Below are 27468 nucleotides of genomic sequence, written 5' to 3' on the forward strand. Positions count from 1 at the left end.
TGGTATTTTGGTCTCTTAACTTCTTCTTCTAGACATTGTCTCCTCTTCCCATGGTCACCACTCAACTGATCTACTTTAGAAATCACAAATTCATCTTTTTCTCTATATAGAATTTTCATTTTTTCCAATTTTCTCTACCAAGTACTCCCACTGTGATAGTCCTTCAACTTTACCAGATACTACTTCTGGTTGACGGACCCCTTCATTTTCTCCCCATCCATCAATAGCCCCTTTCTGTTTTTCCTTACTATCCAGATTCTGTCTTTACATTCTTCATTGTCCAATATCCTTAACTCAATTACCCTCTGACCTGTCCCAAGCCCCACGAAACTGCCAATCTGTGGGAAGATTGAAAGAAAACAGATTCATAATTAGTTACAGGAACTTGGCTTGAATGTCTGCATCTCAAACTCCTGTAATGCCTATTTAGATCTACTCTTATTTCTTCCAACATCCAACTGTCTTGTTCTCAGTGCCACAATATTCAAGTCACGTAATCCTTAAATGTGTTACATGATGAATTTGGCTTACCCCACCTTGACTGAGAAATAGAAGGCATGGATGAACCTCTCTCTGTTGATCACTACCAGATGTACGCTCATCTATAATCCCAGTTTCCTCCTTCCCTTTGTTGTTGCAGGGCTTTTCCTCCTCCTTTCAAGCTGCCATGTGGAGACCGAGATGGGCTCCTTGCTCTGACCAAGTCAGGCACAGGACCTGCGCAGCACCCAGCCTTGGATACTGGGTGCTTAACATACCACTTTTTGTTTCAGTTTGTGTCTCTGGAATGAATATGAATATATACATTTTGTAGCCCAGAGCCTGATTCCTTGGAGACCCCAAGGAAACTTGGCAGCTGTCCCCATTAACTAGCTCTATGGGAAAATTCTAGGTCTTGATGCATTAAAGGATACAAGCGAGTAAATAGGGCAGGGAGAGGAGAAAGGAGGAAAGAAGGAAAAGGTGTGGGAGGCAAGGGCTTCTGAGTGTGTGCTTCCAGGACCTGCTCATCTCTGCTTCACTCATTAACAGGCATTTTGGAAGCATGCAGCAAATACGAATCACAATGCACACTACAGATGCTAGGATCAGCACAGAAAAATACCAAACACTGATTTATCAAACTCATCAGTTTCCAAATACTCAACAGATCAAAGAAGTGCTCTGCTGGTCGCTGAGGGAGAATGTGAAATGCCATGCTTGTTATTTCCTTCACAAGGTTGTCTTCATCTCCCCTTTTACGGCATTGACTCTTTTTTGTCTTTCACAATCTTGCTTTTATTTCTTGTCCTCTATGAAGCTTTCTCCAAGCCCTAGGGCCAGTCTCTCCTTGCTCAGTGCCCTCATAGCCACTAGACAAATTAGTCAGGGCATTTATCTCCACATACGAAGGCCCAGCACTTACGTATCACACCATCCGCTATGCCTCTGAGTCACTCATAATTGGCCTAATTCACCATCATGTTTCCTGCACCCAGCATAATTCCTAAGAATCCAACACATGCTTATGCAATGAACGAATGAAAGGATGAGACCAGATGAGAAATTCCAAAAAGATGAATAACATATGTAGGAGCTGCATCTTCAATCCCAAGAAAGCCCTTTCTATTCACACCCAGGTGCTCCTGGGGGGCCCTCTCTCATCCTCCCTATAAAGATCAACAGGTTTCCTTATCCATGCATCTCTCTTCAGCAAGCTATTTACTTTGGTCAATACTCTGTGTTGATCTACCAATCATAGCTGGTCCTACCTGACTGAAGGAAGTGGCAGGTAAATCTCTCTAAATCACCAGTGTAGACCCTGGGAATGCACCAACCACTCACCTCGCTTGCTGGCAGACGCAGCAGACCCAGGCCTTTTCGTGCTTCTGGTAGGAGCAGCAGCTCTTGCAGACATTGAATTTGCAATCTCCACACTGGCGCTTGGTGTTGACAAGGAAGGTGAAGGGCGAGCAGCAGCGCATGCAGCAGTGCTCCACAAACTGCTGGTGCTTCGAGAGGATGCTGCACTTGCTGCCTTCCTCATCCAGCTTCTGCTTCAGCTCACTGGGAAACCAAGGTAGGGGAAACGGGAGGAGGAGAGAAACACAACATCAAGTCAGGGGGTGTCTCCCCAAAGCACGCACCCTGTCCATCCCTTAGGCCAAGCTACCATGTAGGACCTTCCTGGAGAACAAGAGAACTCAGAAAGATCAACTGCTCAACATTATGTCCAGAGAAGAACATTAATCATGGATTAGTTTTGTGTACTCCTCCTTTATGTCAGATTTTCTATGAGAAAGCATGAAAACCTTATTACTTACATTTCAGAGACTACATTGAGATACAAGTTATTAAAAAACTAATATGCACAACCTTGAAAAATAAAACCTTTAACTTAATTAATGCCTTTTTAAAGGAGCAGGAGATCACTTATGATAAAACATTAATCCTCACACAGCCCAGCTGGGAATATGATAAATGCAGTCCTGGCTTTATTTAACATCCCTGGAAACTGAAGTACTCAAGGATTTTTAAAAGCTTTCAAATCTATATGAGTCAATAAGGATTCTATGGGTGATGGGCAGATCGAGGCACTGGTGATTCATAGTTGGATAAAAGAACAATTCTGTTCTTCTAAAAAGCTCCTGGTCACTGGGCACACAGCCAGCCACATTAATGCAAAACATGACCGTGCATACACTCCTCTCTGTGCTCAGTGAGAAGAAAAATACACTGCAAACAGGTTGAGTAACCTGGGGAAAAAAAAAAAAAATTACTCTGAATCAGCAGGTTTGAGTTGTTTTTCCTGCTACGAAAATGGGAGTCCCCAAAGAACAGTAGAAAAATTATTATTTTTACTACTATTTTACTATTACTGTACTATATTACTAGACTATAATTTTTACTATTTTAGTACTACTATATTACTAGTTTTACTACTACTTTTACTATTTTCCTACTGTTGCACACTATCATTATAATAGTAAAACACAGTCCCCCACTTATAATGGTTCAACTTATGATTTTTCAACTTTCTGATGATGCAGAAACTATATGGATTCATTAAAAAACACCAGAAAGTGATACAATACTCTATCATGATGCTGAGCACAGCAGCAGTGAGCCACAGCTCCCAGTCAGCCATGAGGTCATGAGGGAGATATTCTACGGTGGACTATGTTTTACTATGTTGTCAGATGACTTTGCCCAGCTGCAGGCTAATGTAAGTGTTCTGGGCATGTTTAAGTTGGCTGGGCTAAGCTGTGATGTTCAGTAGGTTAGGTTTATTGAAAGCATTTTCAACTTATGACAGTTTCAACTTATGATGGGTTTACTAGGACGCAATCCCACTGTAAATCAAGGAGCATCTATACTATATTTTACTACAGCATTCCACTATGATAATACTTGATAGTATTTTACTACTATTTAATACTACTATTGTTTTACTACTATTTTACTTTATTACTTCTTTTTACTTTTTATCTTTACTACTATTTTTATTTTTACTATGACTATTTACTACTCTTTACCACTATTACTATTTTTTATACCCAGTTGTGATTATGCAGTTAATACTGGATATATTTAAGATGTATGTGGCAAATATTTTCTCCCATTCTGCCCTTGTCTTTTTATGTTTATGGTGTTTATTCTCATTTAGAAATGCTTAATTTTTCTGTAGTTAAATCTGTCAGGCTTTTCTTTCATGGACATTGGACTTTATGTCTTGCTTGAGAAGGCCTAGACCACCCTATCAGTTTATATACATAGTCAATTAGCCCCTGTAGTGGGTTGAAGGTTGGCTCTCTTAAATGATATGTCCATGCCCTAAATCACTGGAATCTGTAACTATTATCTTATTTGGAAAAGGGGTCTTATAAATTAAGAATGTCGAGATGTAGTTATCCTGCATTATCTGAGTGAGCTCTAAATCCAATGACAACTGTCCTTTAAGAGATGCACAGAGAAGGCAATGTGAAGACAAAGGCAGAGATTGGAGTGCTGTGGCTACAATCCAAGTAACACCAAGGTTTGCCAGCAGCCACCAAAAGCTAGGAAGGAGGCATGGGCAGATTCTCCCCCAAGAGACTTGGGAGGGAGTGTGGCCCTGCCAATGCCTGATTGTAGACTTTTGACCTCCACAAGAGGGAGATAATACATTCTTATTGTTTTAAGCCACCTATTTGTGATAATTTGTTACAGCAGCCTCAGGAAACTAATATAGTTTCTACTGTAAAAAAAAAAAAAAAGGAAAACAGTAAGTACAAACTTTCCTCAACACTATATTCTCATCTAATTACCACTCTCTAATAGTCCTAACCTCTTCTAGTTAAAATTCCTGAAAGAACCATCCCTGGTGGTCAATATATGTTCTTTATTTCCACTCACTCCTGGGTCCACTCCAATGGGCCTTTTGTTCTTTTTCTTAAAGAAAACAAAATCTCTGCTTGAGATCCCCCACTGACCTTCATGTTGCAAGATCCAAAGGGACTTTCTAGGCCTTGTCTTACCTGATTATTCTTACATTCTTGAAATATTCTCTTCCCTTCCTCGTGTTACTCTTGTTTTCTCAGCCCTTTTCCAATTCCTTTGCAAGCTATCTCTTCCTCCTATTCTGACTTTTTAAATGTTAGACAAGACTTTTTAAGGCATGATAAAATATTTATTCACTGATGAAGATTATTTTCTTTTTTTTTAATTTCAACATTAATGTTAACCTTTTATTGAATAGATTGAGGCATGGTCTATGTGACTAGGTAGCCTTTCTCCACCCCAACTTTCCTCAAGCATGGACAAATCCCTTCTTTTCAGTTCATTGAAGCAGCAAACTCTAAGGTGTGGTAGGTGACGGACGTTTATTACCAGTGGCTTAAGGGTAGTGGAAGGTGATGGAAGAGGAACCCAGCTCCAGGCCGAACAGAAAGCCATTTCATGTGGGCATGCTGCAGTTAAAGCCCTCAGCCACCACCTTTGGGATTCCTTCATAGGCCCTGTCACTGGACATGTTGCTGTTCCATCTGTGCCTATCCAGGTTGCCATATGTCCCCTCTCTTCTCTTGTTCCAGGGCCCTTCATGGCTGGTTAGAGGAAAATTATCCCAAGCTGTGACCTAACTGGTAAAAAATGGCTGCATATGTAGGAGTCACCCTTGTCTGACTCACAAGGCATAGGAGTAAATGAATCAGGACACAGGTAAGCAAGAAGGAAGACCATGAGAATTACCTTTCTTTCTCTCCCCTGCCCCCTTGTTCCCTCTCTCTCCTTCCCCTGTCCCCATATTTTTAAATTAAAAGGATGGTATTATTTATACTATTTTAATTATGAAACCTAAAAAATGTTCTATTTTTGTTTAGGTTTTCAAGTGTGTTGATATAAAGTGGTTCACAAATTTCTCTCATGATTATAAGATCTCTGCTACCTCTGTCATTATGTCCCTCTTTTCTTTCAGAATATTGTTTATTTGTCCCTTGTTCAGTAAGTTCAGAGGTTTACTTATTTCATTAATTTTAAGAATAACTAGCTTTTAGTTACGGTGATGGTTGTCTACATGGTTTATTAGTTCTCCATTGCAATAAAGTCCAGTCTTTATTATTTCTTCTTTCTACTGGTTTGAGTTTATTCTTTTCTCTAACTTTTAACAAGTAAAATGTTTTAAAGTAAACTCACTTTTAACATTTACTCTTTCCTAATCTATGCATTTAAGACTATAAAACTCTCTCAACACATCATTTTTGTTGTACCTTGCAGGTTTTAAATAAGAAATTTTTTTATTGTCATTTAGTCTTACATATTTTATCATTCTCAGGTTTAAAATTTTCCAAATATGTGGCTTTTGTTATTAACTTTTTTTTAACATTTTGATTAGAGTGTCTCAAATAAATTCCTTAGTATTCATTGAGACTTTCATTATAGCTTCATAGTTAGCCAATTTGTGTAAAGCCCCATATGTGTTCGAAAAGAATGTTTATTCTCTACCGACTGATAACAAGATGTGAACCAAAAAGTGACTGAGGCAGGTCTCAATGGATAGAGGTTTATTCAGCCAAGGTTGAGGACACTTCCGGGAAAAACACAAGTCATGGGAGCATCTGTGACCTGAGCTTTTTCCAAAGAGGGTTTGGGAACTTCAGTATTTAAAGGAGAAAGTGTGAGCCAGAGAGAAAACAGGAAGGGGGGTAGACAATGATGTAAATGGTTACATTCTTGTGAGGCTCTGATTAGCATTCACAAATCTACATTTCACATGTGAAAAGAGGGCGCAGAGGGAAAAGTCAATTCTGCATCCATCTCAGGGTAGGCAGGAAGATGATTTCTGGTCTTGTCATTGTCCCGTACCTGTGACAATAAGCTGGTAATTGACATTGTCAGATGAGAGTCAACAGAACTCAGTTTTAGGACTAGTTTATAGGGGGATATGTATCCTGAAAGATTTAGTGGCTCACAGGGAATTTCCTTGTGAGAAATTTGTGAGGGAGACCATCCAGGGCAATATGTTTTGTAAAAGGAACATAAAGTCCCCAGACCCCAAACCCGCTAAGCCAAAGGGAAAAGACAAGCTGGGAACTAGGCCATGCAAACCTGCCTCCCTTTATTCCTAAATAGACAGCTACAAGATAAAAGGCTACATACCTCCCTTGCAATTTGCTCACAAGGACGGCCCTTTACTTCCATTCAATTTTACCCTGACAGTGTAAATTAACATCTCATCTTCACAGGTATGGGACAAAGGACAGAATTAAAAGTCATCCCTTGGCTCACCTGAGACAAATGTGTAGCTGACTGCTTTCTGTACTCCATGATTATTTTATCTTATGCAAAAATGCAGATTCACTGAGAGCAAGACAAATACATTTATATTGAAATTACTAATAGATTTGGACTTTTTTCTACTATGCTATGTTTTATTTTCTATTTACCATGCCTTTTCTGTTTCTTCCTACTTTCTATCAGATTGATTGGTTTTCTTCACTCTCTGTGTTTTTTCATTATGAGTAGGCATGTTTCATTTCTTTTAGTGGTTAGCTTTAACATATTAACATGCATATTTGGACTAATGTATAAAGTTAACAGATGTCTCGTCATCAACAATACAAACTTTAATTTCCTCTGGTGTTCTACATGGCTACTGATTTAATGTTGGTTTGTAATTGCAAAAATTATGCTTGATATTGTTTGGTTGAGGTTTTAGCCACCCCACATGAAGAAGACTAGGGCCTGCCCTGAGACTGAAAGTCCTAAAGATAGGAAACTCAACTAGTGTCATTTCCTTCATCTAAGTATCAATGCTTCTCCAGCATCTCATGCATCTGGTTGCAAATGGGGTGTTCTAAGGCAATATGTACTTCCTCCAGAAAGCGTATTTTTTATTTGCAGGAGTGTTGGTCCAATAGAAGCTTACTCAGCAATCATCAATAGCAGAACTCTTGCTATTTTAAATTGATTTTTGTATAGATTTATACACACTTATCAATTTCGTTGCCCATTATTGCTTCTTGCATCTGATTTTCCTTCTGTTAATTTTCTTTATTGCTTCAGTTCTTCTGGTAATTCTTTCATCAAGGTAAACTCTAGCAGCCTCTATTTAACCCTTACATTTCAATGACAGTTTAGAAGGCTGCAGAATTCCAAGTTGACAGCTCATTTTGAATAAAGGTTTTTTGTTTTTTGTTTTTTGTTTTTTGGTATCAATTGTTGCAATGGGAAGTCTGTCAGAGTCTTCCTTTGTAGAAGACTCTCACTGGTTAGTTTTAAGAATTTTTAAATTTGTCTTTAGTATTCTTCAGTTTCACTATGAAGTGACTAAGTGTGGATTTGTTTGCATTCATTTTGCTTGGGTCTCTTTGTCATTTTTTAAAACTTCATTAATTCTAAAGAATTCTCTAGACAACATTTTTGAATATTGTCTCCTGCTCTATTTTCTCCTCCTGGAATTCCAATTATATCTCAAAGCTTTTCTGTTCTTCCATGTCTCCTAATCTCTTTGTTTCATCTCTTTGTATTTCTGAGATACATTCTGGGTAAGTACTTCAGTTCTAGTTTCCATTTTAATAATTCTTTGTTCATCTGCATTTTCTCTACTATTTAATCCTTTGAAATTGTATTGAGTTTCATATTTCCAGAAGTTCTAATGATTTGTTTCCATTTAAATATGCCTGTTCCACTCATGTGCCATTCATTTCTTGGTTCCTATACCTTCTTTTAAAAATTATTTTAAATATACTTCTTTTATAACCTCTTCCTGGATTTTAATTGAAATTTTACTGATTTTTATATTTCCAGAAGTTCTAATGATTTGTTTCCGTTTAAGCCTGCCTGTCCTTTTCTCCTTGGTGCCATTCATTCCTTGGTTCCTATACTTTTTTCTAAAAATAATTTTAAATATACTTCTCTTATACCCCCTTCCTGATTCTTATATTCAGTTCTTAGAGGTGGCACAAATCCGTCTGTTGGTTGCATCTATTAACTCTTGTTCCAGGTAGGTCCTTTGTTTTCATGGTTTGTCATTTTGATTAAGATAATCTCCACTCAAGACTGCTTTTTATGTAAGTGCACCTTTTCTGTACAAATCATTCATGAGTCATCACCAAGAAGTCCTCAATTCTAGAACAGCTTCACATCTGTTTCTCATCTTGGGGAATCCATTACTACGTGACTTATACAATTTTAGTTTTCAATACCTTGTTGTGGTGGAGGCTTGGGGTTTTGAGGTTTTGATTTCTTATGGGAGACTTCATTTCTCTCACCCAAGGGCCCAGGTAAAGAAACTTATTTTGTAGATCCCCTAAGCCAGTAGGCAAAATTTTTCTGGGTTCTCTTTCACTAAGAGTACAGCCCTTCAAGACCAAACTCTAAGCAGGCATCTCATTTTCAGCTGCTTGTCTTGCAAAGGCTCAAGGCCACATCTCCTGCCCCATGAAGAAATTACCATTGCAGCCCCTAGCCATCAGAACCTAGAGCCCTGTTTCCCACTGAATTAGGCAGACCACTCTGGTTTTAAATTCCTTCTTTCACTTTTACCCTGCTGTGGTCTGAATGATTGTGAAAATTCTTAGGTTGAAAACTAACCCCCAGTGTGATGGTTTTAGGAGGTGGGGCCATTGAGAGGTGATTAGGTGATAAGAGTAAAATCCTCGTGAATGGGACTAGTACCATTATACATGGGACTCCAGGGAGCCGCCTTCCCCTTCCACGATGTGAGGACACAGAGAGAAGACATTATCTATGAACCAGGAAGCAGACAGATACCAAATCAGCTGACATTTTGATCTTGGATCTCCCAGTCTCCAAAACTGTGAGAAATACATTTCTTTTGTTTATTAGCCACCCAGTCTATGATATTTTGTTATAGCGGCCAAATAGACTAAGACATACCCTCTAGGAATTTTCCTTTCTTACTCCCCTCCCCAGACTTTGAAAAAATTAAGATATAATTCACATATAAATTCACTCCTCTTAAGTATATACAATTCAGTGGTTTTTAGTATATTCAAAAAGTTGTGCAACCACCACTACTGTCTTACTCCATAACATTTTCATCGCATCAAAAAGAAATTCAGTATTCCTGAAGCATTCTCCCCTGCCCTCAGCCTCTGACAACCACTAATCTACTTTCTGTTTCTATGAGTTTGCCTATTCTGAACATTTTATATAAATGAAATAATATCATATGTGGCCTTCTGTGTCTGGCTTCTTTCACTTTGCATAATGTGTTCAACATTTATCCATGTTGTAGCATGCATCAGCATCTCATTCCTTTTTACTGCTAAATAATATTCAATTTATGGATATGCCATATTTTATTTATCCATTCATTCGCCATAAACATTTACATTGTTTCTAATTTTTGGTTAGTATGATGAGTGCTGATATAAACATTCATGTACAAGTTTTTGTGTGGATATGTATTTTCAATTATAGGAGTAGAATTGGTAGGTCACATAGTAACACTTTTTTTTAACTTTTTGAGAAACTTCCAGACTGTTTTCTAAATGGCTGTACCATTTTACATTCCCACCAGCAAGATGTGAGGGTTTGAATTTCTCCACATCCTCCCCAATACTTGTAATTGTCTGCATTTTAAAAAATTACAGCCATCTTAGGGGGTGTGAGGTGGTATCTCATGCTTTTGACTTGCACTTCCCTAATGACTGATGAGGTTGAACATCTTTTCATGTGTTTATTGGTCATTTGTACATCTCCTTGGAGAAAAGTTTATTCAAATTTTTGGCCCATTTCCTTCTTTCTTTCCTTTCTTTCCCTTCTTTCTCTCCTTTCTTTCCCTTCTTTCTCTTCCTTCCCTTCCTCCCCTCCCCTCCCCTCTTCTCCCCTCTCCCTTTCTTTCTCTCTCTCTCTTTCTTTCCTTTCTTTCTTTCATGTAGAGACAGGGTTTTGCTCTGTCATCCATGCTGGAATGCAGTGGTGGCATCATAGCTCACTGCAGCCTTGGACTCCTGGGCTCAAGTGATCCTCCCACCTCAGCCTCCCAAGTAGCTGGGACTACAGGCATGTCACGCCTGGCTAATTTTTTACATAATTTTTTTGTAGAGACAGGGTCTTGCTTTGCTGCCCAGGCTGGTCTCAAATTCCTAGCTTCAAGTAATCTTCCTACCTCAGCTTCCCAAAGCACTGGGATTACAGGCATGAGCCACTAGGACCAGGTGGCCCATTTCTAAATTAGATTATTTGTCCTTTTCTGGTGTGTTGTAAGGGTTTTTTATATATTCTAGATACAAGTCCCTTATCAGATACATAATTTGCAAATATTTTCCCTTTCTTACATTAAACCCTACAGTTTATTAGTATTTTTGTTTGGTTTTAGTAAAAGAAAGCATCTCACCAGCTCATCTTACCCTGCTACTGGATTTGGAAATCTATGTATGTTTTTACAACTTCTTTTTTTACTTAACAGTATATCATAAACATCTGTTCATGACAATCCAGAATCTTTGCAGCTTTAGCTCTTGGGCACCTTTAGCTGGCTTACATATCTTCTAACACATGAGCAGGGCTCACTGCTCTGCATAGAAGTGCCCAGTACTTATTTGTTGCTTGATTATTGTATAATAAAGGGAGGCTGAATCCAGAATTGTAAGGGAAAACTATGTCAGACCAGCTAATAATTCTATAGGGTAAAATATATACATACACTTGGCTGAATAAAATGTTAACAGGGAGACAGAACAGAAGTGATATTTCCAAGGAAGGAAGATGTTATTCAGTCCCTTAGATTGAAGGCAGAAGATGTGCTAAGTCATTGACAGCTCTGACATCTCTCAACAGTATAACAACAGCCTCAAATTGACTGGCTTATATCGATATTTCAGAGATACTAAATTAAATGGGATAAAACATCCAAAAAGAAAATTATTTGGGGATCATAAAGCTCTGTGAACTCTATCCATAAGATAACTTGAGCTTTATGAGTTTTGTTTGCTGATACACAGGACTGCAAATTCCAATGGCATTTTAAAGCTCACTGGTGTCTAGTAATAACTGTACAAAGCCCTCTAGAGTTTATTCCAAGCAAATGAGGTGTTTTTCAGGCTCAGTGGTGGAATGGGGTGCCATTCTTCAGACCATCTCTCACTTATTAGATTATATTGCCCTGTAGTATCTCATGGAAGAAGTCATTGGGCAGAATTGTATAGTATGACTTATAATGGTTAATTACAGATCAACCAAGAATGATGCAAGACAGGCTACCTGCTTTGAAATATCTTGGGAAGGACCAGGACTTCAAATGGTCAGCTACATGGGAAAGAGTGATGGGTTTAACGTCAGAAGCTAGTGTTCATAGCTGGGCTCATCACTTACCAAAAAGTTCCCCAACCTTTTGGGGCCTCTGTTTTTCTGAGTGGCACTTATAATTTCTACTTCACAGGGTTGCTAGAGGTTTTAAATGTGCAAAGCTACAAAAGCAAATACTAGTCTTTCCATTGGATTAGCAAGAAATTCAGTGATCCAAGTATCTATAACATTTGAACATATTTGGCTATATGTCAAGAAGGTTTCTGCAATAGCATCTGGGCAATAATGATCAAGACTTATTTGTTGCTTGAGCACTGGGTAAGAGGGGGTGTGAAGTGTTAGCTCACTGTGGCTTTTATTTGCATTTCCCTAAAGATGTTGAACATGCTTAGTCTGATCTTTAGCAATATCTTCTTACATCTGGTCTAGTCTCCTCCTGGTCTTACAACAGGCATCTTAAAAGCCTATTAACATTTCATGGTCTCTTGGTCTATCACCACGCCAGCTCTGACAGGTTGTTAAAGGGTGAAGCATTCTGTGTTGAGAGGACACACACAGGCTCAATGGAGTTGGGTGTCATGATGAGGTAGCAGTGTCTGCCATGGGTGTAGCAGGAAGTGATGGCATGTACATCACTTGTTTGCTATCCTTCAACTCAGTTACCAAAGAGAGGGTAATTTTGATCTATAGCTGTAAGCTTGGCCCTCTTTTTCCCGCCTCCTGCCCTGTCCCCCTAGGGTGACTCATCCATTCCCGTATGTGAAGATGTTTGTGAAACTGACTTCCAAACTCACTTAGCTGGTCCCGCCCCTCCTCTGAGCTGCAGAAACCCCCATCCAGGTGTCCTCTTGACCCTGCCCATCTTGCCGCCCCTTGATAGCCATGGGCTTTGCTTAGAATGTCAATCATTCTCTCAATTCACACTTATTAGGCACCTATAATTACAGGTGCTAAGGATTTTTTTTTTTTTTTAAAAAAGACATAGCCCCTCTCTTCATAAAATGTGCATTAAGTTAGGAATTCAGATGATAAATAATTAAACAAAACAAAGTAACTATAAATTATGAGGCATTCTCATAAGAATAAGTAGGATACTCAGACTGAAAATAACATCAGGACTTACTTTAGATTGGTGGCAAGAGAGGGCTTCTCTGGGGAAGTGGCATTTCAATTAAAACATGAAGATGAGAAGGAGCTAGTCCAATGGAAGACACAGCATCCCAGACAGAACAAGTAGCAAAGAAAAAGAGCTTAGTATTGGGGGGAGACAGGAGGAGCACAAGATTTTTTCTAAGTGCAAGGGGGAAGTTATGGAGGATGTGAGCAGGGAACTATCAGCCACTGTCAGGTAAAGCCCACTCTTAGAGGATCTTGCATGTGTGAAGCATGGGGAGCACTGCAGTCATCTTGGTGAGGGTGACTGAGGTTTGGGCTGGGAAGGAGTCATTGGAGAGTGCAGGGAAGTGGGCTGATCCCTGTTGCACCTGTTGAGGGCCAGGAGAGAGTACAAACCAGATTCTGGCTTGTGTAACCACGTGGGGAGTGAAGCTGTTCATGGAAAGAGAGAAGACTAGGGTGGGCAGGAGCAAGTTTTAGTGAAATCTGTGAGGCATCTGAAGAGCAATGCCAAAAGGACACCTGGATGTGGGTTTTAGCAGCTCAGAGGAAGGGCTGGGCCAGCTAAGTGAGCTTGGAAGTCATCATCATAAACGTCTTTACACATAGGGGAATGGATAAGCCACCACAGAGGGAAGGGGCAGCCAGGGGGAAAAGAGGGCCTAAGAACAAGCCAAGAAAACCCCAAACATTTAAACTCAGGCAAAAAGGCTGAAGAGGAGAAGCCAGACAGAAGGACTGAGGAGGAGCAAGGAGGATGTTTCAAGAAGGGGAGAGTGGATGACTATTTGCTGTGAGGACAGAGATATATCCACTGGATTTGGCTGCATGGGGGTCAGCAGTAACCCTGAGAAAGGCAATTTAAGTGGTGGAAGCTAGGCAGGAGCCAGACTGTTGCAGACTGAACAGTGAATGTGAAGTGAGGAAGCAGATCCCTCATTGTTACAGTAAGTCGGGGACTCCAAATGGACAAACCAGCTGGAGCCATGGCAGAGGAAACATAAATTGTGAAGATTTCATGGACATTTATCACTTCTCTAATACTCCTCTTATAATTTCTTATGCCTGTCTTACTTTAATCTCTTAATCCTGTTATATTTGTAAGCTGAGGATGCATGTCACCTCAGGACCCTGTGATGATTGCGTTAACTGTACAAATTGATTGTAAAACATGTGTGTTTGAACGACATGAAATCTGATTGTAAAACGTGTGTTTGAACAATATGAAATCAGTGCACCTTGAAAAAGAACAGAATAACAGCGATTTTAGGGAACAAGGGAGACAACCATATGGTCTGACTGCCTGCAGGGTCGGGCAAAATAGAGCCATATTTTTCTTCTTACAGAGAGCCTACAAACGGACGTGCAAGTAGGAGAGATATCACTAAATTCTTTTCCTAGCAAGGAATATAATATTAAGACCCTAGCAAAAGAATTGCATTCCTGGGGGGAGGTCTATAAATGGCCACTCTGGGAGTGTCTATCTTGTGCGGTTGAGATAAGGACTGAAATATGCCCTGGTCTCCTGCAGTACCCTCAGGTTTACTAGGGTGGGGAAAAACCACACCCTGGTGAATTTGAGGTCAGACTGGTTCTCTGCTCTCGAATCCTGTTTTCTGTTGTTTAGGATGTTTATCAAGACAATACACATAGACCCTCATCAGTAATTCTAATTTTGCTCTTTGCCTTGTGATCTTTGCTTTGTTCTTGCTCTTTTTCCTCAGAAGCATGTGATCTTTGTTCTCCCTTTTGCCCTTTGAAGCATGTGATCTTTGTGACCTACTCCCTGTTCGTACACCCCCTCCCCTTTTGAAATCCTTAATAAAACCTGCTAGTTTTGCAGCTCAGGTAGGCATCATGGACCTACCAATATGTGATGTCACCCTCTGTGGCCCAGCTGTAAAATTTCTCTCTTTGTACTCTTTCTCTTTATTTCTCAGACCGGCCAACACTTAGGGAAAATAGAAAGAACCTATGTTGAAATATTGGGGGTGGGTTCCCCCAATACCTCATGGAATACTTCTTACAGCAATGTTATAAATGCTTTTAAGAGCTGGGCTCCAAAGGGCAAACCCACCTTAGAGTATAACAATATTAACAGTGTTCATGATAATTTAAAAGTGTACTTCACGTTTAGTTTGTCACGGGTAATATCACTTTCCCACTAGGTACTTTCAGACAGAATCATTTTGCTGCCCCCTGATGGTGTTATAAAAAAAAATCTGTCAAGGCTAACAGAGCCCTTGATACCACAGATTTATGAGTAAAGAAAATCAAATTTAAACATTCCCTCCAAATGTTAATGACACATAACAATACGCTTTGTGGTTACCAGTTATAAATGGAGGGGACCATTTTAATCCAGAACCTGGACAGTTGGAGAACTCACCATGCCCTGCTCATCCCACATGAGCACGTCTGATAAGGCTACAGGAACCTCACCGGCCTCAGGTTCAGTGAGTAGCTCAGTCAACATGGATGTTGGGAGAGACTGAGGGCTCTAGCTCTCTTCTTCACAGCTATGAGCCGCTCAGTCTTCTAAACCTTGGTTTCTTTTTTTGGCAAAGAAGGGATATCAGCAGCATCCTGAAATGCTTGTTGCAGAAATAAATAAGAAAATGTACCAGAGTTGTGCAGCAGGCACCAAAAAGTAAAAGCTGCCCCATAAATGCCTGGAATTATTTCAGTTCAAACCAGCTAAGATTCTGCTCCACAGCAGGTACTCAGAAAAGGCTCCCATCTCTCCATTGGATCATCTGGAATATTTGGCCAATAGCCAGAGAATGAAATCAGGCACATCCAGTCCTGACCTTGAGCAGGTGGAAAGCTCTCTAATAACCAGTGAGGGTATCTGAAGAGCATTATAAGTATTTCCTTGAAAAGAGCAATGAGAGAACAGCTGTGAGAAAGCTGGGATCACACTGTACACTCATATTATATCACAGCATACCAGTGCTTCATCATAAACCCAGACTTTGGCCACGGACATGTAAAAAAAAAAAAAAACCCACAAAAAGCATCTAGCCTACAGAGGGGACACAATTCCAAGTCTGTAGGTGCATCAGATCCAGTGGAAACACGTGAAGTAGATATCCCTACCTGAAGTGCTGACTGTCCCATCTCTCTCTGCACCTGCCCTCCAGCACCATCCCCCTCCTGCACCTCCCACCACCCAATCATCTCCAGCTATCTCTGCTTCCCTAATCTCATGGTAGCTCAGGGCAGGCTCCTCCACAAAACACCATTTGACAATCACTATCTTCACAACTCTGTTAAGTAGAAAGGTCAATCTTATTTCCCACCTTCTCAAATCAGCCACAGTGCATATGACAGACCAGGATCCTTCATTTAAGAGCTATGAATGACTTCATTCGAGCAGTAGCCCAAGAAAAGTGGAGATGTGAGGGACGAGAATAAAGGAGGCTGACAGACAACGTTTCATATACAAGTAGAGGAAGCTTCCTTTTCCATAAAGTCAGGTTCCACATGTCCTTGACAAGAGCGAGTACCCTATTTCCTCCACCACCTACTTTCTTATGTGTAGCCCATTTCTTCTTTGTGTTTAGTCTCACATAGGCCACATTAATCTTAGAGAAAACTGTGCCCTAAATCTTTATTAATCATCAAAAAAGTCACAAAGTCCATGAATCACTGATAAACCCGTGACACCCTGTTACGTCCTGTGAAAATGGGCACACACTACATATTATCATTTTGAAAAAGGAGAAAGAACAGTATCTAGGATATAAAAACAGTTGCCTTAGTTCCTTCTCTGAGATATTGACTGTTGGGACCAAGCCTCTTTCTTCCACTTCCATTTCCATAGTCTCCTCTGTGTAGCACAGGGGGCTGGAAGCTTAGAAACCACCTTTCCTAGATTCTTCTGCCTGCTGTTGTTGGTTAGGCTCTGCCAATGGAAGGCATTTGTGTGAGACTGGAGGTGGAAGGGAGACATCATTTTTCGGCTTTACGTTCCAGCAGAGGCAGGAGACTGTGGGTGAATGTGGCTTGGTTCCTTCTTGCAGTGGGGGTCCCATCAGTAGCAAGAGTGGCAGCAGCAGTGATGCCATCGAGCGAGTGCAGGCTTGTGGGATCCTACTTAAACACTCTTTCCTCTTCTTCCAACCCTAAGTCTGGGGCAGGCTGCATGGTTACTGATCTCTGGGTAACATTATGTTTTTCCTGTTGCTTTTCCAACTCTTCTAATACTCTTGTAAGCAGTTTCCCAAATCAAAAACTCTCTGTATGAAATATTTAGATGGTTTCTGTTTTCTTGATGGAACCCTGACTGACACATTAGAGAGCTGAAGTCACGTATTGTCAAATTCAGATTTTTTTAAAGTCCACATTCCACATGGCCTCCTTGACATCTGCACTTGTGACCACTCTGTTCTCCTAACACCAGTGACTCCCTCAGAGCCACCTGGCTTTCTCTTCAGATTAATTCATGTTTCATTCTTTCTTTCCAAGAGTTTTTTCCTTAGACCTCTTCCTTCCTTGTTCTATATTCCCCCATCGAGGAGTGTAATCCATATGTGTGTCATAAACTACTTTTAATGTGCCACTAGTTCTCAAGTCTTCAGTCTCACATTTTCTCATAGGAGTTGTCACTGCCTGGAATTTTTGCCTAGGATCTGTAACTGCCAGTCGCTTTTCCAGGTCACATTCTTATGTGGAACCAAACTCAAAATGTCTAAAATACTCAAAATATCTAATAATACATGTATTATTTCTACTCCTGTATTTTTTCCTAAAGAGCATAACTTCTACCCAAAGATCCCTCTGGAATCCTAAGAGTCATTCTCTACTTTTCCCTCTCTTTTACTTTGGGCTTTAATCTTGCACCGAATCCTACCCATTCTGCATTAAAATACGCTTAATGGCACCTTCCCTGCTCCTGCTCTGCCATTGCCTTAGCTTGAACTCTCCACATCCCTGACCTGCATTGCACACGAGCATTCCAAGCTGCCTTCAATGACCAGAGCAGAGAGATCTGCCTCAAAATAAATGTCAAAAACAATGCCTCCATGAATACTCAGAGCCATTTGATGATGACTCCTCTGTGCTGATCCCTTGAGCTGTAAAGAGTGCTCCATCCCTGTGTATGCCTGTGTCCTTTCCTCCACATGCTATGCCATTCCCTCCCTGCTTTACTGACAAATTTCTCTTTTTCCTCCAAGACTCACATTTCAAATGTCATCTTCTCTACCAAGTCTCTAGTTCTGCCATGCATAGCTACTGTTTTGTACTTAACTCGATTATAGCCCATACCACACTGAATTTTAATACTTTCCTTATGTGCCTTTGACAGGACAATGAACTCCTTAAAGAGGAGGACAGGAATGGCCACCTTTGTCCCTAGTACAGGAGGATTGGCCTGAATCATGTGGCTGGGTGTGCATGTCCTTTCTCCTCAAATACAAGTTCAACCAATGGGCAAGAGATTATGATAAAGCACGAGCAGTGGACAAATGAAAATTAAAACTTCCTAACAATTAATTGTTTAGGCTTCTAACACTGTAAAAACATGTAGGCAAAACAACTGAACATTTGATCAATTCTTCCTTTGCATCTGTAAATTTGGATCATGCATAAGGCAAACATTCTGCTTTGTGTTTGCTTTTAATCTACCTGAAACTAAGCACCACAGGAAAGCTAAAATAATATTCAGACATATATGATGACAAGTGGTTCTCACATCTTCAGTGCCACTAAGGGATAGGATTCTTATTTCTGAATAAAAGATAAGTACAATATGTCAGAATTTAAAGCTGTTTCATTCTTCCTTCACATACTAATAATATATACAAATAAATTTCCAAAGTTCAAGCCTTTGGCTGAGTACAAGCACTCCTCCAGAGTTGGTCAAAACCTATATCACATGGTGCCCACAGAAATAGATATTTTTGTCCTAGAGAATTTTCTTCCTGTTGTTGGGCATACTGATGTAGATCTGACCTTGAGCAAAAAAACTATCTCCCAAGAGAAATGAAACTGTCATCACGCTCTTGGTTGTTGTAAACAAGATAGAAATGTTCCAGACTTCATTCTGTCACTCACCTAGGATGAACACAGGCTCAGAGGATCGCTACAGCTCAGATCATCACACATTTTCTGACATTTAATGCATCATGCATTGTATGTGAACTCCTACTTTAATTCTATTAATATTTGATTTATCCATCTAGAAGAGAATATTTGTAAAGGTAAATGTCAGTTTGTGGAGAGATGCCAAGTCTCACTGGTGATGCCCTCTAGCTGCTAAGCCAGCTACCCCTCTGATGTCTATCTACAGCTGATCCTCCTAACTGGAATTTCCCTTATTACTGTATAGTGAATCACCTTTCCTAAATTTGTGTACAAAAAGAAAACTATCAAAAAATCCTACAGAATGTTTTTTAAAAGCATCTTAAAATATTACATTTCTTTGACATCTCCCTTACCAGAGCAAAGGGGGGTAAAGGCTTCCTTGCCTTAGTCATGCTTTTATAAAAAGGAATGGGAATTATCTTTATGGAATGCTAGTATGTGTGAGGCATTTGGCAGAATTAATCCCTACAAGATCTGCGGAGGTAGAGAAGAGGGGCTTCCATGCTTTACTCTGCTTGCTTTCTAGAGTATGCTTATACATGGCTATACCCCATATTGGAATGATGAGCACCCAGGGGCCTGGTGGAATCCCTTCACTTGCACAGCTTCCAGAACTGAAGCTTGTTCATGTTAGCACTTGATATCAACATGTTGGCTACAATGGTGTTGGAGAGGTACACCGTGCAAACAGTTTTAAGAATACAAGATACAAATATCAAAGTTATAAATTAGAAAAATCAGGGGGGCCAAGAAAAGTGATTATGTGCCTTACATGTAAAGTCTGCCATTTGCTACACTTACAGTTCTTCCTGGGTGCATATACGATCCTTGCAACTGATATTCTGTACCCATACGTTTGAGCTCAAGGAAAACCTTACGATTTCCTAGTACAGCCCTCCTCAGTCCATAGACAGTTACCAGACCCAAAATAACATGTGCCACTTCACACAGGTTGGTCACTTGTCTGTTCCTGTCTTTAATGTTCATCTTCACTCGAAATTTAAGCACTGTCTGGTAAGACTTGTCAAACAGCCAGGGCGCTGGACCAAACACCAAGGCACAAAACTCAAAAGGTGTAAGTAATTATGTACAAATTCTATTTTTAGAAATAAATACAATCAAGTAATTTAAACAGCTGCAACTATTTGATTCTATCACACATCTAGAAGTTAAGTAATAATTGGTAAGAATAAATTGGTATTAAACACATATTAATTCTTAATGCAAGAACAGAAAACCAAATACCACATGTTGTCACTTGTAAGTGGGAGGTAAACATTGAGAACACATGAGCATAAAGACAGGAATAACAGGCACTGGGGAGTACTAGATGTGGAAGAGAGAGGAGTTTTGGGCTGAAAAACTAGCTATGGGTACTATGCTCACTATCTGAGTGATGGGGATTATCTGTATCACAAATCTCAGCATCATGCAATATACCTATGTAACAATCTAGTGCTTGTATCCCATGAATCTAAAATAAAAGCTGAAATTATTTTTAAAAATGTAGATTCAAATACAGAAGGAACTTAAAAATAATCCTAAAAGATGTCAGTTCAAAACAGATATCCTTATCATCTTGCAGAGATATTAATTTTGTTCACTAAGTCCATTTGAATGCCCAGTTTTCTTTTCAAAGTAGGGTATCTCTCATTAATTTGAATCACTTACAATGCTAATGGTAATGGTATTGTGCTAATGGTAATTCACACTTGAAAAAAAAAAACACATTTTATGTGTTGTCTAACAAAAAAAAAAGGGGCGGGGGATTGAATTGGTTCCCTTATTCCTGGAACATTCATTCATTCTTTCATTTATTCATTCACCCAAGACTTTAAGCTCCTATTTTATGCCTGGCTCTCTGCCAGGTGTTGGAGACATAAAGTAAATCACAGTTCACAGCCTAAGGGAGTAGACAATGGTAAAAACACAGCCACAGAACAAAGTCTGAGGTACAAGAGACAGGCATGTCAATCGGCATGTAAGGAGGCAGCAGAGGTGGGCAATCAGGGAGGTGGGGTGCAGTTTACAGAAGCATCGCTGCTTGTGCTAGGCCAGGAAGGATGTGCAGGAGTTCACTAGCAGGAGAATGGGGCAGGATATTGTAGGGAGGGAAGACACCTTGTACAAAGGTGCAGATACATAACTGAACGTGGTGTGTTTGAGAAGGTATGAGTGGTTGGTTCAGTGGTTGGAGTCAGAAATAGTGAGGAAAGGCTGGGGAGCAGGTTAAGTTTGTGGTTGGTCCTAAGGGGCCTTGCACGCCACCCCAAAGAATGAACATTTTTTAAAGTAAATGGGACAAGAAGACAAATTCATTGGCAACGATGGGCAATGAAACTATCAATCTACTTTAAAAAGAGAAACCTCTGACCCAAGGGAATGGATTAGAAGGTTGCTAGCAGGATCAGAGGAGAGACATTAGTTAAAACTTTTGGTAACAATGATGGTTATAAAAGCTGAGAGCATCAGGGAAGACCAGGTAAGGGAAATGAAAAGGAAGTAATGAATAAGAGGTTTTTAAGTAGCCTGCTGCATAGAATGTTGGAGCTCATTGTAGTGAGAAGCTGGGGATGGAAGTGGGGTTTCTGGTATGGGCTGTTAGATAGGTGATGTGTATTATTATTTGGGATCATTTCTTTCCAGTATTTTTCTCGTGCTTATTTTTTGTGACTAGTTTATTGATTTGGTTGTCCATAATGTTAGAAGCATTGCCTATGGAAGTGACCTCTTTTTGGAGTCCCTGGATTGCTATAATTACTGGGCCTATGGGAAAGGTAGAAGCTGTGAGAGGAAGGGGACAAGGGCCAATGCTGGCAAAGTCTGGACCAGGGAGGTGGCAGTGGAAGCAGGAAGGGTGATGTGGGCATGAGTGACATGGTGACAAAACATTTGAGAGGATGTGAAGCCTGGGATGGCAGAATACAGGAAATGAGGGACCAAAAGACCACTCATGTCTTTGGTCTGCATAACCCATATGATAAGGGGAACACACTGTGGAGAGGAAGAAGAAAGTCAGAATGAAGGCTGGGGTAGCAAACCATGCATTTAGTCTCACTCACTGAAAGCAAAGTGAACATGTTTAGCGGGAGACAGGAAAGCAGACTGGATAGAGCTCTGGAGAGAGAGAGACAAGCACTTGATTTATATCATGGCATAATCCTTGTAAAAGTGGGAGCTGAAACTGTGAGTCAATTTCTGATGGTAAAAGAGCAAAGAGAAGGTATTGAAGATAAGCAGTGAAAATTACCAGTAGTTAGGGAGCAAAAGAATACAAAAGCACTGATGAAACCAAGAAATCTGTCAGAGTGTTGAGACAGAGACCAAGATAATGCAGTAATGTGGCAGCCAAATAAGGAGGTACCTCCAAAAGAGGGACAGGCAACACTAATTCATGTACATCTTGCTGGACTATGATTGATACATTTCATAAGGAAAAGAGAAAACTTCTAGTTTAAAGTTCATAGAGGTCTCAATTCTCTCATTTTGCATGAGAAATTAGTTCATTTCTTCCTGTTCACAATGAAAATGCACAGTAACACCCAGTCACAAATTAACAAAAGACAAATGAATAAAACTTTCAACAAGCTGATTACTCATTAGGCTAAATAGTGAAAAGAGGGAAAGGCTTCACATTAAAAATATACATTTAACCTGCTAAACTGAAAACCAAATTGATTCTTTCTCCAAAAACTCACAGTCTGGCCTTATTAGACATCTTAGGTACAACTGGAAATTCTGGAGTAAGTCAGTTCCTTGCCTAATACTGCTCACCTTCAGACCAAAAAAAAAAATTTAAATTATTTCTTTATTTTAGACTCTCAGCTCTTTTCCAGGAAATCTACCTGATTAAATGAATTTAGGAAATTGTTCAAAGTTCCCTTATGTATCTTTTTCAGAAAAACTTCTGTTGGTGCTAGGTATTCAAGCAAAACAAACAGAGATACAAATATGAGTAATTAGATGTTCAAAAGAATACAGAATCAGTGGTCAGCCAGGCTGGGTTTGAGAACTGACTTGTCTACTAACAGGCTGCCTCATCCTGAGCAAGCCCTACCTAATGAGAACTCAGTCTGCTCATGTGTTTAGTAAAGGGACTGAACCTGATCAAGGGTTATGGAGAGTCCCAGTTTCTATCTCTATCCAGCATTGTATCTAACCATACACTCATTGTTTTGTAGTGGCCATTTGGAGAACTGTATTAAGAAGAATTCTGAGGGCACGTCTAGACACACTGGGAAAGGTGCCTTGTTTGATTAGTAATGTTTGCTTCATTCCTGGATGTGCAAGGAGGTGGGAGTGCAGGAGACTTGCATTTGGCTTTGCTTAAAGTTCTCTTCAAATTTTAAAATGTTATAGTCCATGTATAGGTATCCAATCTTTTGTTAAGTGGCTTTAAATAGTAAATTCAAAAAGATAAGAGATCAGAAATTCCAGAAATCCAAAATACAGAAATTAGATCTCTGTAATTATGTCAATGAGGGGAATTGCATGTGGAGTTCAAGAACCCATTAGAGTGTGATCTTTGTATGTATCCTCTCAGAATTTCAGTGTTCTCACCTGGAGAAGAAGGCAACACCTGGCCCTGCCCAGCAACTCTGGCCAGCTCTTTACAAGAAACCTGACTGAGCCATGATATATGGCAATCTGTAACTTGTAATCCACACAAACTTTGACTGCATGTATGCTTTGTGTAGGTTAATAAGACACTGTGAGGGGTTGGGAGACATTTAGTTTGAGATACAGTAATTTCAAGCTGTGACAATGACCTCTGACTTAGATCAGATTCAATAAGCAGAGCCTGAGATGGAGACTGTGTTGAAAGGAATTCCCTCAGGTGGGGAGCAGTGAGAAAAACAGGACTGGGCCAGGAGAACCCGCTGAGCAAGGCTGCAGTCTTGGCTGTGGTCTGGTCTGCAGTTGGCTTCAGTCTGACCCCATGGGGCACTCTGGAGCATGGATTACAGCACAGAGTTATCCCACCTGAAGTAAGAGGGCTGGGCTTTTTGTATCCTACATCAGCTGGTCATTGGCAGAGATCTTGCCTCCAAATTGGGTAAAGGCTTGAAGGAGGCAGATCTTGTTCGGTGGAGGACAACTGGTTTAAAGGGCTGCTAAGGGCTCGCAGCTGCCCCACACTCACAGAACTGGGGGATAGGCATACCTGGCAGTGAAGGGGTTCTGGATGAGGCATCAACAGCCATTACTAAAATATCAAAGCAGAAATGTGGAATAGCCAAGAGGAAACACAGGTCGGAGGCTCAGAGGAGAAAGCTGGGCAGAAGATAAAAATGCAGTAGTCGCCAGCATAGAGATGGGAGTGGACACAATTATCCAAGGAGAATAGGACAGAAGGAAGAAGGGAGTCTAGGACCAAGCCACCTGCTTACCTGTGAGGCTGGTAGACAGAGCAGGAGGAAATCAGGAGGGTGTGGGGGATGTGGCAAGAATTCTTCAAGGAGGGCATGGCCACCTTTGCCCAATGCCAAAAGAGGTCAAGCAATATGAGGACCAAAATGTGTTCACTAGAGTTACTAAAACCACTAGGAAGAGTGGTTTCAGTGAAGTGGGGAATGTTATAGAAACTGGACTGCAGTTAGGAGTGGTTTGTGAAATAACCTTTCTTATTTACTGAATCTCAAAATAGATATGATGTTAAGTTATAGGTGTTGTTCAGTTTTATCAACAGTATTATCATAATAATGTCTTTAAAAGACACAGAGTACAAAATAAAATGAATTGCCAAGCGCAAGCATGCACAGAAGTCCCTGCTGCAGATACACACTGAGGGCTGAGGGAGGAACAGCAGATGATGACAACCTGCCTGGCTGTCCTGGCTAAGGGGCTTACCAGGCCATGCCACTGGGCTAGCCTGTGGCACCCAACCCTTGTGCAGGATCTGGCTCCCTTGCAGAGGGGAATGCAGGGCCCCCCTAGAGCTCCCCTCCTCTGGCATGGCCCTGCCATGACCCCGCTGGTCCCAGAATCCATGCCTGTTAGGCAGATGTTCTTGGAATGTTACTGTAGCCTCTGTGAAAGGTGAGCCTGAAGTGTAACTCAGGGTCATGTCTCAACCCTGATCAAAGCTTCTCTCACTTGTATTTGCAGTACTCTGACTGGCTCTCCACTCGGCCCTTGCTCCCTGGAGCTCTCAGGTGGAGGACAGGGGCCTGCAACAAACCTGAACAAATTCATAACTGAACTCTCATTCACCTTGCAGCCATATTTTTTAGACCCAACCTAATTACTTCCAGATGTAATCACATAAGCCAATTAGAACTCTGAGATTCCTTACAGCACTGTTCTATGAGGAACCAGCAAGAACAAAATGCAAATTTGGAAGGTAGGCATCTTCTTAACTTGTGCTTAATAAAACAGATCCACTAAAAGTTGAGGTCATCTCTCATTCTTAGAGACACCTCCACTAACTGCCTTGCCCCACTAGGAAAAGCAAATAGAATGGACTCTGCTAAAAGATCACCAAACTCCCCTGGGCACACGGTCTGGACAGGTGAGATGAGTGCGAAAGACCAGGGTATGTTGGGGAGCAGGAGAGCCCAGACCTTCTGACCCAATGAAGTGCCAGAGGTAACTCAAGCCCAGACAAGAACTGTAATGTAAGGCCAGCATTGCAAATCCTCTAGTTTCTCAATAAAAGCTCCCAATTAAATTTTTATGTAAACTTTCCTGATTCAAAACATGTACATGGATCAAACAAAATGTATGTAACTGGGACAAGTTTCCCAGGTCACCAGCCTTTGAGCCTCATTATAAAATGACTGGACATGTAAGACTATTCCAGAGAGATAGAAACTACCATAGACCACAATGGTGGCAGGAATAGGAAGTACAGGAAGAGTGTAAGGCTTGGTGTCCTCATTGTACATGTGAGGAAACTGAGGCACAGTGGAGGGATGACTGTCCAGGGAGCAGTGGACTCTGGTGTGGGTCCAAGTGTCCCATGTACAGGGCCCAGGTTCTTCTCACTGCTCCATGACATCCTCAGAATGCTAATGGGGGTAATTGTTCTCATCCCAAGATCCCAGGGGATGTTCTGCTAAATGTCTGGATGTCTGCAGGAAAATAATATGAAAGATGGGAGTCAAAGAAACTTAAAACCATTATTTTGTAAATTGTGTAAACTGTTTCACATTAAAAATTTTGCTTATTATTTCTTAAGATTTATTTAGCACAGGGAAAAAATTCAAATAAATTATACCAAAGGAGCCTTTTAAGATTTTGATCTTGGGAATTCTGGAAATGTTTACAAATCACTCATAATTTTGCTTATATGGGTAGAAATGGCAAAATACACATTTAATTAAATAAGAATCTTAAATCATCACAGTTTCACAGGAAAGCAAACCCCAAAAAATGGCTTATAAATATCCTCCTAAACATCAAGTACACAAAATGCCCTAAGAGAGATCTATGTTTCCTCCTCCTTATGAAAATGGAGTTATGCTTATGAATAAATTTAATGCTTTGGTACATCAATAGATTTTAGTGCTGCTGGCGCTGGGACCAAATACAACAGGAGCTGTGTTTAGAATATGAACCAGACAGGATGAGAACAGAAGTGAGAAATTAAGCATCCTTTATGTTTTAAATTAATAAGCTGCTCACTGGCTCTCAGATATGCCTGAGCTGCCTAAAATGACAATGTGCAACCTCCACAGGCACAAAGAACTTTCGCAGATGCTGATTCCATTTAGTTGCACAGTGATGATGTGTGGTAGAGGCAGGCAGCCATTGTCCCTCCATTTCACATATCAGGAAACCAAGGCACAGAGAGGTTATGAAACTAACTGAGGCTCACAAAGCTAATGAGTGGTGAAGCCTGGGCTGGAATCCAAGCCCCATCCTGAAGTCCCAGGTTCTCTTTTCCACAGCAGACCACTTCCCATAGTTGGTGAGATGCCACAGAAAACAACAGAGGTTCCCTCTTTCCAGTATGTTGCTGCTGGATGAAGACACATGTTCTGATCTTGGGGGAAAGTTTCAGACAGGAATAAGACTCCTTCTCTTCTGAACCAGCACAGCATGTGCACAGCTTGGGCTCCTAAAATCTGGGTGCTGCACTTTGTTCCACGATCTCTTTCCTTCCACGGGAATACAAGGTTTCCTTCTTCCAGGAGAGACCACTCTGCACACTTGCTTCTCCCACGCATCACAGAAGCAAGGTACTGTTAAGGTTCTTACTTCTCCAGGATTGACACAAGAGTAATAATGGAAGTGCAAAAACGTGATTCGCTCTGTTAACCCCATGTCCTGCTTGTCTCACCCAGACCTCCCTCACTAAAGACACAATAGAGAAAGGTGTGAGGAGGGGGACATGGGGTAACCAGAGAGAAGCTGTATAGGCTGAAAAATAGAAAGGCAGCTTGCAGCAAATAGCAACAGTGTTGGCAAGAAATGCAAGAAGGGAGTGTAATTCCTCCCTCAGTAAGTGCAGACCAGACACTCCTTGAGGGGAGCTGGCAGGGCAGTGAAGGAAGAGGAGTGGGATGCAGGTGTGATGTGGTTTTC

The 27468-nt window shown here is 40.7% G+C and overlaps 1 protein-coding gene across 1 annotated transcript in view; it reads right to left on the bottom strand.

Moving 5' to 3' along the window:
* The window catches only part of MYRIP (myosin VIIA and Rab interacting protein), a 443644-nt gene that overhangs the window by 218337 nt on the left and 197839 nt on the right, over positions 1–27468 (bottom strand). The window contains exon 3 of the mRNA XM_002813907.6: positions 1825–2046. Coding sequence (XP_002813953.3) covers positions 1825–2046 — 222 coding nt within the window. The remainder of the gene's footprint in view (positions 1–1824; positions 2047–27468) is intronic.

The sequence above is a fragment of the Pongo abelii genome, chromosome 2 (assembly GCF_028885655.2).
Source record: "Pongo abelii isolate AG06213 chromosome 2, NHGRI_mPonAbe1-v2.0_pri, whole genome shotgun sequence".
Classification (NCBI taxonomy): domain Eukaryota; kingdom Metazoa; phylum Chordata; class Mammalia; order Primates; family Hominidae; genus Pongo; species Pongo abelii.